This window comes from Lissotriton helveticus, chromosome 9, assembly GCF_964261635.1.
Source record: "Lissotriton helveticus chromosome 9, aLisHel1.1, whole genome shotgun sequence".
Taxonomy (NCBI): domain Eukaryota; kingdom Metazoa; phylum Chordata; class Amphibia; order Caudata; family Salamandridae; genus Lissotriton; species Lissotriton helveticus.
This window is the reverse complement of record NC_136070.1, coordinates 485,794,194-485,809,632: the sequence shown is the minus strand read 5'-3', so window position 1 is coordinate 485,809,632 and position 15,439 is coordinate 485,794,194. Positions and strand designations below refer to the sequence as shown.

Below are 15,439 nucleotides of genomic sequence, written 5' to 3'. Positions count from 1 at the left end.
CCCCAGCTTCCCCTTTCAAAACACAATACTATTTTGTGTCTTATATAGTACTAAGTACCACACTTTGCCATTTTCATAGTACTGTAAGTAACAGATGTTATTATTGCCCAATTCATCCACTTAATCTGCCGATCTATGAAATAAAGGACAAATTAGTCTGCCATGCTGGATTCAATTCATACACTACATTTTGTTAGTAGTAAGCATTTAGCTAACAGCACAATTTTCACAGCATTATATAAGATGTGAGTCTCTTACACCAGAACTCTAATTTAAAAACACAATCCGCAACTATAAGAGCGTTTGTGAAGGGGAGCATGCCTCATTTGCCAGTGGATGCCTCCCATAAACACTAGCTCTTGTCTCCTAATGACGGCACTTTTGATATAAAACAACAGGAACCTGATGGTTGTAGCTTGTAGCACTCATGTTTAAGTAAACAATGTATTGCAAATACCTTCTTCTTGAGAATCCACTGGAACAGGCGACATTTTCATGATGTACAGCATGGGCAATTCTTTTGGAATTGACACCACTCATTGCCTTGTTCTTGAGGGTACTATCTTAGGACAAGTAGAGGAACCCACTGTAGTTTGAGTTTCAGTGTACTCTGCAAGTTCTTGCCAATTTTCAATGTATGTCTAGTTGGGACCTATTACTGCCTTTTCCGTTTGCCACTGTGCAAGAGCATTATTAAACAGTGCCTGTGAGGCTCCATAGCCACCATTTCCCATACTGACAATCACCTTGCAGAAGGCTGAAAGTCTAGTCACGGCCTGCAATTGAAGAGAGCCTGTGGCTAGTAGAGAAAGAAGAGGAGGACATTGAATAAAGCAAGACCGGGGCCTGCGCCACTTGCATCTGTAAATTTCCCTGGAGTGTGGATGCCAAGATATAGGGTAGGACTGGACATTAAGGGTGAAGGTTAAGAGGACCCTGCTGTCTAATGTGTATAGGACTTAACAGGCATGGCATTATATATCTATCTAGTGGACTGCCACCTCAGCCTTCACCTTTTATCAGGGTAAATGGATGGTTAATGTAAGTCACAGATAGTTGATGATCAACATAATGGCCTGAAACAGGCTATGTTGTTTAATGGTGAATGTTTTTTTAAAAGAAAGCAAGCACTGACAGGATATTTCAGTTTATTTTCACCTGAGTTTTTACATCCACTTTTTTATCAAATATATATTTTTATTTGTTTCTTATTAAGCAAAGTTCTGTTTAAAAAAATCATAAGTGGAGCACCGTCATTACCCCCTGCTCATTAAACCATCTTGATTTAATACAATTATCATGTCAGCCCCGATAACTGACATATGATGGCAGTAAGGTGGGTATTGGGTGTTAATGATTTGGTGAGGGCACTATAATCCCTCTACCAACATTTCTGAGTGTCTTCAGGCTGGTTTCCCCTAATTACAGTGTGACAGTGTGGCTTGCACGTTGGTGTAAAGTGAGGCATGAGTTCTTACTAAGAACCACGGAAGTGAATGAGCATTTGCCTTTCACAAGCAGTTGTCATGTTGTTTTGCTTTCATTTACAAAGTCCAGTGTGCCACTGTGTACTGGAATAGAAACAAAGTACTGTATGGTCACCTAAGTATTTCTAAACTTTCGAATACTACAGATGTCAATGTCTGCCAGCAACAAAGAAGACATTACAGAGAATAATCTACTTTTGAATCAAGATACTTCCTCAACAGTTCAGGAACTGATAAAGACTGAAATGGAAGAAACAGAACAGGGATATTTGGACAAAAGAGGTGTACAACCCACCAAATCAGAGCCTGAGGTTGCACTCAAAGAACCTAAAATGGAGGAGGCTCTATTGAATGAGGTGGTGCCAGTTTTCTCTGAAACAATGTCTAATGATGAAGGGGAGCAGTCTGTCAAACAATCAGAGGTATGTGTGAATGTTAATGCCGACTCTAGCTCACTAGTCATAATTTCTTTATCTTTGCTAAAGAATTATGAACTGTAAGTTATGCTGGTTTGAAAAGTGACCTAGGATTTCCATAAACATTTTGCTAGGTTTTACTAGTGATTAAAACATTACCTAATTAGGTAGAGTACGAGGTCAGAGTTAGCTTATTTCCTATAATACATGGTGTCCTGCCCATTAGGCTCCAATGGATATCTTGTCGCCTTCCCACTCTCCTCTATCACTCAAAGCACACTTTGAAACCTTCTCCATTTTTATAGGATACATGAGGCCATGTTTGCTGGCACTGCCCTGTTGCATTGAAAATAATTAGAATCAATCATAATTTGGCCTGTCAAAAGCCTGGTGTGCTCTCACCTTTCCTATGTTGAATCTACAAATATCGCCCCAGAGCTGCAGATAGGAAATATTAGTAAGTGTTCTCTCCCGAGACATTTTTAATGCATGCAGCAAGATACCTCCACTGTTTTTTTCCAACATAATGTTTGTTTTCATTAAAAAAATGCCATTCAAGCCACTCAATAAAGTGAGGGAGTGAGTGGACGAGGCGGTGCATACATGCACCTTTATGAAATGCACCTCCCTCAGTTGCTGGTCTAACATTATGACTAATGCAACACTACGTCTGAAATGTACATCATGTAAATATGTGTGAGAGAAACAAGGCTATTGTAAAATCATAAAGCTAATTCCAAAATCTAGTCCCCCAAACAGTGAATCTTCCATTGTCACACATGGCACACTTTGGGTTAGGAATTTCTAGAAGTTTACCCACCCTGGAGTAAAGCTCTAACCTAGTTACATGGAGCTGAACATTCTCACATATATGATTGGGTATTTCCCCATGTAAACCTTATTAAACATGGTCCTTTCTAGGACCAATAGCAACTAGAGCCATATCCTTGATTATATGGTCAAATGTACATAATTATCATTAACCTGCCAACCTATGCTTATTTGTACCCTCTTTCCAGTCTTCCTAAGCCCACTGTATAGAATGTATTGTACGTGGGAACTGATGAATAAACCCACAGCTACAATCGCTATTTAACTAATCGCTAAAATTACTTAAATTGCGATTGCATATAGGGAATTGCAAATTGTGATTCGCTAAATGCATTGCAACAACCCCAAAGAAATAGCAATTTCGCAATTAAGAAACGCAAACTACGATCAATTCAAAGTTGATGGTAATTTGCGAGAACTTTGAAAAATGCCCAAAAGGGCATTTTTCAAAGTTCTATGTTGCACACATACATGTCCTTGGGGCAAGTGTGTGTGCAACATGTGTTGAAATTGCTATATCAGGGGTGCATCAGGGTGTCCTTTTGGCACCCTTGCACCCTTGAAATTGCATGCGCAATTTGCGAGTACCTATTTGGTACTCGCAAATTGCGCATGCAATTCCCATTGATTCCTATGGGCCTATATGCCCATAGGAATGAATGGGAAGCAATTCCTTATTTGCAAATTGCACTTTGCGAGTCGCAAATAAGGAATGTTTATGTTTATGTTTTGGTGATTTGTATAGCGCGCAAATACCCTGGGGTGTCTCTGCGCTTATGGACTACGAAACAAGACAGAGGAGGCGCTAGAGGATAAGTTATTGGTTAAAAAGCCAGGTTTTTAATTGTTTCCTAAAAGCAATGAGAGTGGGGCTGGTTTTAATGGGGAGAGGAAGGGAGTTCCAGAGTCTGGCAGTGGCGACTAAGAAGCGCCTGTTTCCCCAGGATGTTTTTTTTAGTGCGTGGGACCGGTAGGAGGTGGGCTTTGGAGGACGAAGGGGTCTATTAGGTGTATACATGGAGAAAGCTTTTTTTAAGAAAAGGGGTCCTGAATTGTTGATGCTTTGTAAGCAATGCAAAGTGCTTTCAATTTGGTTCGGCTTCTGATAGGCAGCCAGTGAAGTTGGCGTATGGCAGATGGGATGGATTTGAATTTGGGGATGCTGAGTAGAATTCTGGCTGCCGCGTTTTGGACTGACTGGAGTTTGTGAGAACCTTTTCTTGGGCATTGAGCAGCAGTCCGTTACAGTAATCAGTTTTAGAAAAGATAAGGGTGGTGATAAGAGAATTAGTAGGAATCGCAAATTTTTTGCCGATTCCTACATGCATAAGCATTTCCGATTCCTAAATTGCGGTTTCTTAAAAATCGCAATTTAGAAATCGCAAATGCACAGTTTGATGTATTTGGCCCCACATTCCCTTGGTTGGTTTCTGTTTTGGGCACGGTGGGTGTATCAGACTATTTTTCTACTACTGCATGTAATTATCTATCAATCTGATCATCTATGGAAGAAACACAAGTCACTTGCTTCTTGTTTCCTTACTGTGCCAATTACAACTGATACTTTTCAGCAAAACTACACATCTGTTGTTACATCAAACCATAAAAAAATCCAAATATTTCAGTTAGAAAGGAGCTAAAAATTGCTCATTTGATAAAGCAAGAACAACCCTGCATGAGATTAAGTATTTGGTCACAAGGCAGTCTACTCAACTCAATGCTACCCATTGGAAATCAGGTCAACCGAATGATTACTAATTTCACAGTGGGCATGCTTGATTTGGCCAATGGATATTTTACTTAATGTATGCTGAAATGCCTAGCTATGTGAATGACTGAGTGATGATGCTCTGGTAGATTAATAGGCTGTTTAACTTTCTATTTTGTTCCTTTCTGTATATCACATTCCTTTGGCACATGTTGTGCACTTGATGCTTTCTCACCAAAAATGTCTGTGCCCCTTTCAGACCTCTAGATATACCTCTAGCTCCTGCCAGATCCAAGGTTATCGCAATACTAGTGTCCTGACTGTATGGTATTGACACATCCACAGATGCCTTCCATTGCTTGATGTATACCCACATGAGCTTAAATAGTAAGGTACAGCAGCATACTCATGTGTCAGAACAGTTCAGATCTGCCCTGTGTAAAAAGTACAGGTATGCCTCTCTGAACCATGCCTAATCATCTCCTAACTTTAAATACTGTCCTAGAAGAGCAGCAGGTGGCCAGTACAGAGAGGGCAGGCAGTGGTGAGGATCCATGCTCAAACATTATCCCCCACCCACATCCAGTTTAGAACAAGGGATGTGTGTTGCTTTAACATCTCTGTTTGGGACATAGTGCTGCATCATTGAGGTTTAGGCTCTGTTACTGATTTTCTGTTGCATTTATAACAGGTCTCCTGCTGTTACTAACTCTCAGTTCAAATATGGCTGGTTTTCTGTTGGTCCATGACAACCCTGAATTGCAACACAGTTATTGGATTACCACCCTCCTTGCAAACCCCAATTTGAAAAAAACGTGAAGTCACATGAACTCCCAACTTTCATAACTACATATGGTCATTAAGGGGAAAAGTGACAATTGTCAGTCATTGTAGAGACTGGATGATCTCTTAACTGTTCTGTGATAAAATATTAAATCTGGAATCCACCTGCTTTGTCATTGGATTATCCTTTGTTTAAGTTGGCTGATTTATTTTTATGTCCACCTTCCAGTATCTTGCAGTAAACTGTAATTATTGAATGATCTTACCGAAAGGGCTGTTTTAGAGTTTGACAGACAGGGTACTCCACAGCCTGAGAGAAAATCCTATGGTGTTGAGGTCATTAGTTGTTTGCATTTCAATAACAAATTTCTGCTTCGGGAGTGTGTTTTTGAAAAACAAAAACTTTTGGTATGCAACATGCCTGAAAGAGGAGCAGCAAAACAGACATGCAGTTACCACAGAGGAGCCACAATGACAGCCGTTCCTCATCACTGCTGGGATGACTTCAATCTCTAAATATAACAGATGGAAGTTTGCCTGGGTTGCAATGGTCCACTACATGACAGACAGATGGATCGCCCCCGCCCCTCCAAACAAATGCTACTTTGGCGCCTTCGTGCCATTTGGGTATAGAAGACACCTATCACTTTGATTTGCTAGTCAATCAATCAATCAATCATGCCATTTGTATAGCGCACTACTCACCCGGGAGGGTCTCAAGGCGCTTGGGGGGAGGGGTATGCTACTGCTCGAACAGCCAGGTCTTGAGTTGTTTCCTGAAGGCGAGATGGTCCTGGGTCAGCTGAAGGTGGATGGGGAGGGAGTTCCAAGTCTTGGCAGCCAGGTAAGAGAAGGATGCGTGATACGGCTGCGAGGGCGAGGCTGGTGGACCGTAGCTGGTGGGTGGGCGTGTAGAAGGTCAGGCGGTCGTTGAGGTACTTGGGGCCCAGGTCGTGGAGAGACTTGTGTGCGTGGGTGAGGAGCCGGAACGTGATCCTCTTGTCGACGGGGAGCCAGTGCAGGTTCCTCAGGTGGCTGGAGATGTGGCTGCGTCGGGGGACATCCAGGATGAGTCGGGCGGAGGGGTTCTGGATAGGCTGGAGTCTTTTCTGTAGCTTGGATGTGGTTCCGGCGTAGAGGGCGTTTCCGTAGTCCAGTCGGCTGGTGACGAGTGCCTGGGTGACAGTCTTCCTGGTCTCGGTTGGGATCCAGCGGAAGATCTTGCGAAGCATACGCAGGGTGTTGAAGCACGATGAGGAGACGGCGTTGACTTGTCTGGTCATCGAGAGGGAGGGGTCCAGGATGAAGCCCAGGTTGCGTGCGTGGTCGGTTGGCTTGGGTGCGGTGCCCAGGGCTGGGGGCCACCAGGAGTCGTCCCAGGCGGAGGGCGAAGATCCCAGGATGAGGACTTCCGTCTTGTCCGAGTTCAGTTTCAGGCGGCTGTCCTTCATCCACTCGGCGACGTCTTTCATCCCTTCGTGTAGGCAGGTTCTGGCGGTGTCGGGGTCTCTGGTGAGGGAGAGGATCAGCTGGGTGTCGTCGGCGTAAGAGATGATGTTGAGGTTGTGCTGGCGTGCGATGGCTGCGAGAGGTTTCATGTAGATGTTGAAGAGGGTGGGGCTGAGTGAAGATCCTTGTGGGACGCCGCAGATGACTTCGGTGGCCTCGGAGCGAAACGGGGGGAGGCGGACTCTTTGTGTTCTTCCGGTGAGGAACGAGATGATCCACTCCAGTGCCTTCTCTTGGATACCGATGTTGCTGAGGCGCTGGACTAGGGTGCGGTGGCAGACCGTGTCGAACGCAGCAGAGAGGTCCAGGAGGATGAGGGCCACTGTTTCCCCCTTGTCGAGCAGGGTCCGGATGTCGTCGGTGGCTGCGATGAGGGCGGTCTCGGTGCTGTGGTTGGCTCTGAAGCCGGACTGCGAGGGGTCGAGGGATCCGTTCGTCTCGAGGAAGGCAGTCAGCTGTCTGTTGACGATCTTCTCGATGACTTTAGCAGGAAAAGGGAGGAGCGAGATGGGGCGGAAGTTTTTGAGATCGGTGGGGTCCGCTGTAGGTTTCTTCAGGAGGGCGCTGATCTCGGCGTGCTTCCAGCTCTCCGGGAAGGTGGCGGTGTTGAAGGAGGCGTTGATGATGTTCCGAAGTTGGGGTGCGATGGTGGAGTCGGCCTTGTTGAAGATGTGGTGTGGGCAGGGGTCGGTCGGTGATCCGGAGTGGATGGTTTCCATCGTGCGGGCTGTGTCTTCGGTGGTCACCGTGGTCCAGGTGCGAAGGATGGCGGTGGGGGGCGTTGGTTCGACGGTTGGGTGCGTGGGTGGGGCGCCGAAGCTGTTGTGGATGTCGGCGATCTTGCGGTGGAAGAACGAGGTGAGGGAGTCGCAGAGGTCTTGTGACGGAGTGATGTCGTTGGTGCCGGTGCTGGGGTTGGAGAACTCCTTGACGATAGTGAAGAGCTCTTTGCTGTCGTGGGCTTTGTTGTCCAGTCGTTCCTTCAGGGATTTATTCTTGGTGGTGCGGATGAGCTGGTGGTGCTTGCGGGTAGCGTGTTTGAGGGCGGTCATGTTGTCGGTGGTCCGGTCGAGGAGCCAGGCTTTCTCGAGGGTGTGGCAGGTCTTCTTGGAGTCCTTGAGGTCGTCGGTGAACCAGGATGCCTTCTTGCTTCTGGGTCTGCTGGGAGGGTTCTTTAGTGGCGCGAGGTCGTCGGCGCAGGCGGTCAGCCACTGTGTGAAGTTGCGGGCTGCTTTGTTGGGGTCTGTTGTGTTGGCGGATGGGCTCTGGCTGAGGGAGGTGGTGAGCTGGTCTGCGGTGATCTTGCTCCAATTCCTGTGAGGTACCTGTTACGGGTGGTGGTGGTCATGGATCTTTTGAAGCTGAAGTGGACGCAGCTGTGGTCGGTCCAGTGGAGTCCGGTGGCGTGGCTGAAGGTGATGTACTTGCTGGAAGAGAAGACGGGATCAAGCGTGTGGCCGGCGTAGTGGGTGGGGGTGTTGACCAGTTGCTTGAGTCCGAGGTTGGTGAGGTTTTCCAGGAGGGCGGTGGTGTTGCGGTCCTTGTTGTTCTCCAGGTGGAAGTTGAGGTCCCCGAGGAGGATGTAGTCGGTGGAGGGTCGGGCGTGCGGGCTGATGAAGTCTGTGATGTCTTTGCTGAATTGTGTGCGTGGTCCCGGGGGTCTGTAGACGAGGGTGCCTCTGAGGGTCGTCTTAGGGTCGGTGTGAATCTGGAAGTGGAGATGTTCGGCTGCGGCGAAAGAGTCGTTGGCGTCGGTCATGATGCGGATGGTGTTCCTGTGGACGATGGCGATGCCACCTCCGGTCTGGTTGATGCGGTCCCTCCTGATGATCTTGTACCCGTCCGGGATGACGATGGCGATGTCGGGTGCAGAGGAGGCGTTCATCCAGGTTTCCGTGAGGAAGGCGACGTCTGGTGATGTAGCGTCGAGGAGGTTCCAGAGTTCCACGGCGTGTCTGTGGACGGAGCGGGTGTTGATCAGGATGCACTTGAGGTGGTTGCTTATGGTGTTTGTCTTTGCGGGTGCGGGGCAGGTTCGGAGGCAGGTGAACTTGCAGGTGCAGCAGGTGAAGGGTCCGTGGGTGCGTCTCGGGGTGGCTCGGCAGCAGGCGTGGGTCCGGCCGGCATTGAGTGCGTTGAGAGTGGCAGCGTCGTAGGTCAGTCGGGTCGTCTTGCCTTGGCGGGGAGGGCCAGGGGTCCTGGCGTTGGGCGCGGGCCAGGCGCGGACAGGCGCAGACAGGCTTACCTTTGGCGCACCTTCGGCGCTCAATCGGTGCTCCCGCTGCGCGGTCACTCCGTGGGCGTCATAAGTAAGGAGCCGCGAGGGAGGAGCAGCTGGGTGGCGGGAGCGGGGCGGCGAATGGAATCACAGGGGGGCGGGGCCGCAGGGAGGCAGCGGCGGGAAATTCCAAGAAGCAGCGGGCAGCGGGTAATTCCCAGGAGCAGCGGGAAATTCCCAAGAGCAGCAGGAAATTCTCAGGAGCAGCGGGCAGCGAGCGAAGGAATCTGCAGGCAGGAGGCGGCAAAGGCAGGCAGGAGCGGAGCAGTGAGTGGGGCGACCAAGCCCTGTAGTAGCCATTAGTCATTGTTTTCAAAGGTCGAGAAAGTGGAATATGGATGAAATGGTATCAGTAAGTGTTTTGTCAGTGTTTCACTATATATGTTCCAATCAGCTTCCATTTTACTTTAAGAATGCCTCTATTTCCATCCAGTCTTAGCACCCCATGCATTAATCGACAAATTTCTACCTGTTATTGCACAGTTGCGTAGAATAAGAACAAGTACTGATTGTTTAACTACTTTTGAATTTTGAAAAACTACAGGCATTACGTAGCAAAAAAGAGGAAACACCTGAAAAAGTTTTAACCCCAGAGGATCTGATTAATCACGAAACATCTTTGCTGAAAGTCGAAAATGTTAATGTTGAAATGGAAACTATTAAACAGGAGCATTTCAGTGGAGGACATAAAGACCAGGACATTAAACCAAAACCTGAAATTTCTCGCAAAGGTGTTAAAAAGATGAAGGTTTCTACGGCAAGTGAGGTGAGGCTGGATTCTTCTGAAATGGTGATTAATATCAAAAAGGTACATTTTGACAAAATATTTAGGTATTGTTTTTTAAATAAACAAAGGTATAAAGTGTAACAACACAGAAGTCATCATTGTTGATACTCTTAAGGTATCCTACCCCAAATCAATCAGGGTCTTTCAAGGGGCAAGACATTCTCTGACCTTCTAGTGTAAAGCTCCATACAATTGTAGTATTCTGAGATGATGGCATGTTCTCAACATGTTTTAAGGTAATAATTAAATCCATAGTATGTTCTGATTTTTCAGCGTAGTCTAAATGGTACCTAGTGCCTTTCCTTTTCGTAGGCCTTACATTCCAAATATATGTGCCATTTCTTCCCATATCCTTACACCTGACAACATTCCTTGTGAGCTGCCACCATTTATGTTAATCTACTTCAAGAAATTCACTTTGTGACCTGCTGTCATTCCCGAACAGTTCAAAACAGACTTGATGTTGTGCTGACCTCACCTTAATTCATGACATAACTGAAGCTTCACTTCCTCCCAAATTCCAAGAAATGGTCCTGACCTGCTATTTTCAACTTCAAGCTGCCACTCCTTATCCCCTAATGGTTCCACCTTCATAGACCATTTTAAACCTGTGTTGTTCATATGCCTCTCCCACACATTCAAATATCCTATTTTTAGAATATGATTCATGTCCTTGTGCACACTTCTAAGAAAAGATTTGTACATGGTAAAAGGTAAAGCTACAGTTGATATATAATTGCAGGGAAAACTGTGTTCTTCAGAGCGGATGATGGACCATTATTTCACTGTTATATGGTGCTCTTTAAAGAGTTGGTCATAAGCGCTCTCCTAAACCTGAGCAGGATTGGTGGGTCCTAATGGATATGGAGATGTTCTTTAGGATTGTCAGTGCCTTAATGGGGAAGGTCTTTTATTACACTTCTTTACCTCCATGCTGATATTGTGCTAGCTGCAGGTGTGTGAAAAGCCATTGCCTATTTTGAGCTTGTCGGCTAGCTAGGCAAGGGCTGCCAGTTCTGATTGTTGGTAGCTGACGCAGTGGGTTTTGAATATGGTGCTGGGGGAGCTAGTGGACTTTCATCATCTCTGGTGGCATGGTAGATAATTAATAGCAGAAGCACTTATTATCCTCCCATTATTTGTTTTTAATTGACTAACAAGTCAGCTCACGTGTTTTCTACCATGAAAGGGAGAGTGGGAATAAGTGACAGGTCAATGCGCCATCATTGTCCCACCAATAACTGAGTGTCTGCCGCCAAGTATGTCCATCCTCCAAGCTCATTAGGCCAATATTTTCAAGCCAATTCACACTGAAGCAAGCACTGAAAACTATTTGGTTATTGTAATCAACTTTATTTGCCATGTTGTGTTTTATTTATACAAATTTGCCTCCAACTACTTGATGAAAACTAGCACTTTATAGCAACCTTTTACTTACCTTTGTAAACATTTTAGGTGTCCACTAGCTATAAGGAAGAAATGACAAAAAAGCAGACACTGTTATATGACTCAGTTGAACAAGATACTTTGCCAGTAGTCGACGAAGCGGTTAAGACTGAGATGGAAACAAAACAACAGGGAGACTTGGACAAGAGACCTGGAGAGATGATAGGAGTTAAATATGAGTTTTCTCAGGAAGAACCAAAAATAGAACTAGGCATTTCAACACATGCGGTTGGACCAGCAGTTTCGGAAAAAGTACCTGAAGCTGTTCTCAGCAAGCTATCAGAGGTATGTTGAGCAATTCCAGCTCATCAAGTGAAGATAAACTGTGTATAATTTGGGTATAGAAAATCACCAAGGCTTTTCACTGCCATTTTGCTGAGTGCATTTGAAAGGCCATGGAGCTCTGAGAGGAACTAGTTTCATTATTTATTATACAAGATGTCCTCTCCCTGACAACTCAAAGCGGTACTCATTTCCTTCTCTCCTCTCTTCCTATACCCTACCTTAAAAAATGCACCTTGTGTTCACCATTTCTTAATTCACAGCCGATCTGTCTTCAATTCAAATAAATAATATCTGATGCTCCCACCTCTTTTAAAAAAAACATGTTTTTTTGATAATCATATTTCTTCCTGGAATGAGGAATAACCAGACAGTCCAGCGATACCAGGTCAGTTTACAAGGAGTTTTCCTCAATTGCAGGGAGAAAAGTGCTGACGTTCCTGACTGCTCTGCGCAGGCGGAAGGTGTCAGAAGAGAGCTGGTGGGGATTTGGGACGTTGGGGTGGTTGGTAATGGAAGGCGTAATACTATATTCTGGAGTCTGCATGCTGCAGTGCACATACAAAGAGGAATGGCCTCTGGAGATAGTTTTTGTGCAGTGAGGTACCCCTTCATGCACAAAAATAATCCTGCCTACCATGCAGGCATTCTTCCGTCATGATGCCTAGCAACAGTGTATGACTCAAGAATCCGATGATAACACAATAAACTGTCACGTGACCTCTGACTCTCATTTCACAATGTGTGATATCGCTAAAATTTTGCAAATAAAATAATTGCCAGATATGTAAAGTAATAAACATATTAATAAAGCATTTTGAAGTTTAATTTATTTGCTACTGATATATTATTTAGAGTGGTATCATTATATGCCAGAGATGCAGCCAGGAAATGTCAGGGGTACAGGCATCACACACCCAGATATAGTTGATATACCCAATAATGTTGCCAGAAGCATAATTATACCATTGTATGCTATAATATAGCCATAAAAGACCAATCACAGATTCAGAGGACCAGGCACTACCGCATGTGCCCTAACACAGCCTCAAAATATCCTGTCTTAGCCTCAAATTTTACAGCAACAAATATACAATGATTATTTCAAAATAAGGTTCATCCTCAAACATCCAGTGACAGCCTGAAATACATAACACGAGTGTCAAAAAGGAAAATACAGGCACAAATTTCTAGGCACAACTATTAACTTATTGCGTGTTCAGGACGGCCACCGGCCGTTCTACCTCACGCTGGGCATGTGCTCAGGACCGCCGGGGGCCGTCCGAACACCGCCGATTGCCTGCGTTGGGGAATTAATTAGTGGCCGGAGTTCGGAAGGCCCCAGGTCAACCTGCGCACACACCCAGCGTGATGTAGGACGGCCGGGGGCCGTCCTGAGCACGCAAGGGGTATGCCCCCTAAACACAACCCCGCACCACGGCAAAATTATCGCCGCAGTGAAGGGGTTAAACCAATTAAAGGTCTTATATAGCCAGGTCTAGTCTTAAATACGTTGATTTTTTAGCTTGGATAATGCAAAGATAATGCCATCTTTTGCATTAGAGGTTCCTACAATTCTTGTGATTGCTTTTATTTTGCAGAATCAGTATTTCTTGACATAGTTGAGACTTCACATGGGTATCACAACATTTGTACAAATTTGCTGGTATACTTTAAGGAACAGTTCCAGTAGTTTTTGTCAGTTCTGATGTGTTTCATTGGGTTTGCTAGCATTTCCCTGCATATCTCCTACACTTCAGGGGAAAGTACTAGCATTTCTTACCACAACATGGATATGTCATAGGATAGTACAATAATTTGTTAACAGGGGCTGAAATACCCTTGAGGACAGTCACAGAGTCTACTACGCTTGATGGACCAATACCAGCAGTAGCCGTGAGAACCACTGCATCTCATGACAAATCGGAAAATAAGATCAATATTCAGAGTGTTTCGAGTGATAGTGCCATTTTTAGGTATGGGATGCAAGGGCCACTTGTACGACCATTTCATTTTGCTACTCGCAAATTAGGACTTTTAGTGAGTCGCAATTTTGAGTTGCAAAATGCAACGTACTAACTCATCTCAGACACATTAGCAATTCCCAATTGGGTCGCAAATTACCTACCTCATCAATATTGAGTTCACAATTTGAGACCCATTGGGAATGGGCAATAACATAGGGATGGTGGCCTGCTGGGGACAGCCGACCACCATGGCTGTGTTTACTTTTTAAATAAAGCAATGTGTTGTTTCAGATGCAGCCCGTTTTCCTTGAGGGAATAATGGGATGCGTTTAAAAGAAAAAACGTAAAAGTTTTCTTTTCAATTTTTTGACGGCAGGCAGTGGTCTGTGCCTGTTCTCAAAAACTTTTTCGCCACCATTCAGAAAGGGGAATGGGTCATATATACCTCTGTGAGCCGAGCCCCTATTAGGAAGAGAACACCCCTTCCTATTACCCAATCTCAAAATTGCATTTTGTACAAAGGGAAATGCCTTTATTAATTAGACAAATCAGCCCATTTGCTAGTTGCAGCACACGCCGCAAGCCAAAAAGGGGACACCCGACATATCCTTGCATTACATGACAGGCACCATGCAATGCCCATATCCGGGGTGCAGGGGGAAAGGAGGGCCCGCTACTGGTCCCTTTCCGCCTGCCTTTTCATGGCGAGTTACCCGACATGACAAAGGCAGGAGGAAAGGGCCATCATAATCCCTACAGCGGTGTGCACGGCCACCGTTGTATGGATATGATTCCCCTCTGACGTTCTGAAGGGCTCCTTGAGCCCATCGTAACCGTGGCGGTCGGTCTTGCTGACCGCCAAAGACACACCCAGCTTTGTAATGTGGCGGGGGTAAAACCTGCTTACGATGGTTGTGAAACTGCCCCCGACAGGCTGTCGGTGGCAGTTTCACCACCATCGTAATCAGGCCCAAAGTGTCTTGGAAACATGCTTCAAATAGAGCACATGATAGGAAAGCATATCCTGTTTTAGTAGATGTTATGGCTTCCTAGCTGAGTTGAATCTCACATCTGGGAATTATGACTGTTTTCTGTTATATTTTTAATTTTTAGCCCATTACTTTAAAATGTGTATGGACTCTTGGACCTAAAAGTCAAGGTAGACATTTTAATTAAATATTTAATCCCGAGTGGATCTCATCATTTAACTACTACAACACTTACTGTTCTGGGTAGATAAAGGGAAATATGAAATATGTAAATATATTTCGCCAATAGGGAATAAGGAGACCCCTTAGACTTCAAGAAGAACTAGACTAAACATTCCTCATTCCAAAGTATCTCAGTACCCTGCATGCACATCCACTGCATACCCACTGTTATCCCACATTTACCCTTTCCACAAGGACCCCATGAGTATTTAGTTCAATAGAATGTATCCTCATTGGTCCTTTGTACCCAGTCTGCCTATGCAGTGTGCATGCTGCCATTGGCAGCTGCACAGTACTGCCATGTCAAACCTTGGGAATGTTGCTCTTACTGCTCTCTACTAAGTGGCACTACCCTCTGTGGTGCATCTCTCTACTGCAAAGACTGAACTGAATGATATGGTAGAAGGTGCAGGATTGAATGACTACACCAGAGGGTCTGACATACCAGCTTATCTGTATAATGGAAGTTGCACCTATGCTTATGTCAACTGCTGGGTGATGCAAGTGTGAACAGGGCGCCCACGAAGTAAAGAATGGCAAATAAGTTGTTTTTCTAATTTTCCACTGAAGTCACTAAGGTGAGCATGTGGAAACCTCTGGGTCTGGGCCTGCTTTCCCATGGCACTTACAGGGCATAAGAGGAGAGACACATGCCAAGACAAAAGCTGCCACATGAGCTATATTACTTAGCCCACTCCCAGAATTATAATAAAATAATCTTTTTCCCAGATGGG

General features: G+C 45.4%; 1 protein-coding gene across 1 annotated transcript in view; it reads left to right on the top strand.

Annotated features, from left to right (window-relative positions):
• The window catches only part of SYNE2 (spectrin repeat containing nuclear envelope protein 2), a 1,843,566-nt gene that overhangs the window by 816,408 nt on the left and 1,011,719 nt on the right, over positions 1–15,439 (top strand). Inside the window, exons 62-63 of the mRNA XM_078660317.1 lie at positions 1,634–1,909; positions 9,557–9,778. Of these exons, the coding sequence (XP_078516443.1) occupies positions 1,634–1,909; positions 9,557–9,778 (498 nt within the window). The remainder of the gene's footprint in view (positions 1–1,633; positions 1,910–9,556; positions 9,779–15,439) is intronic.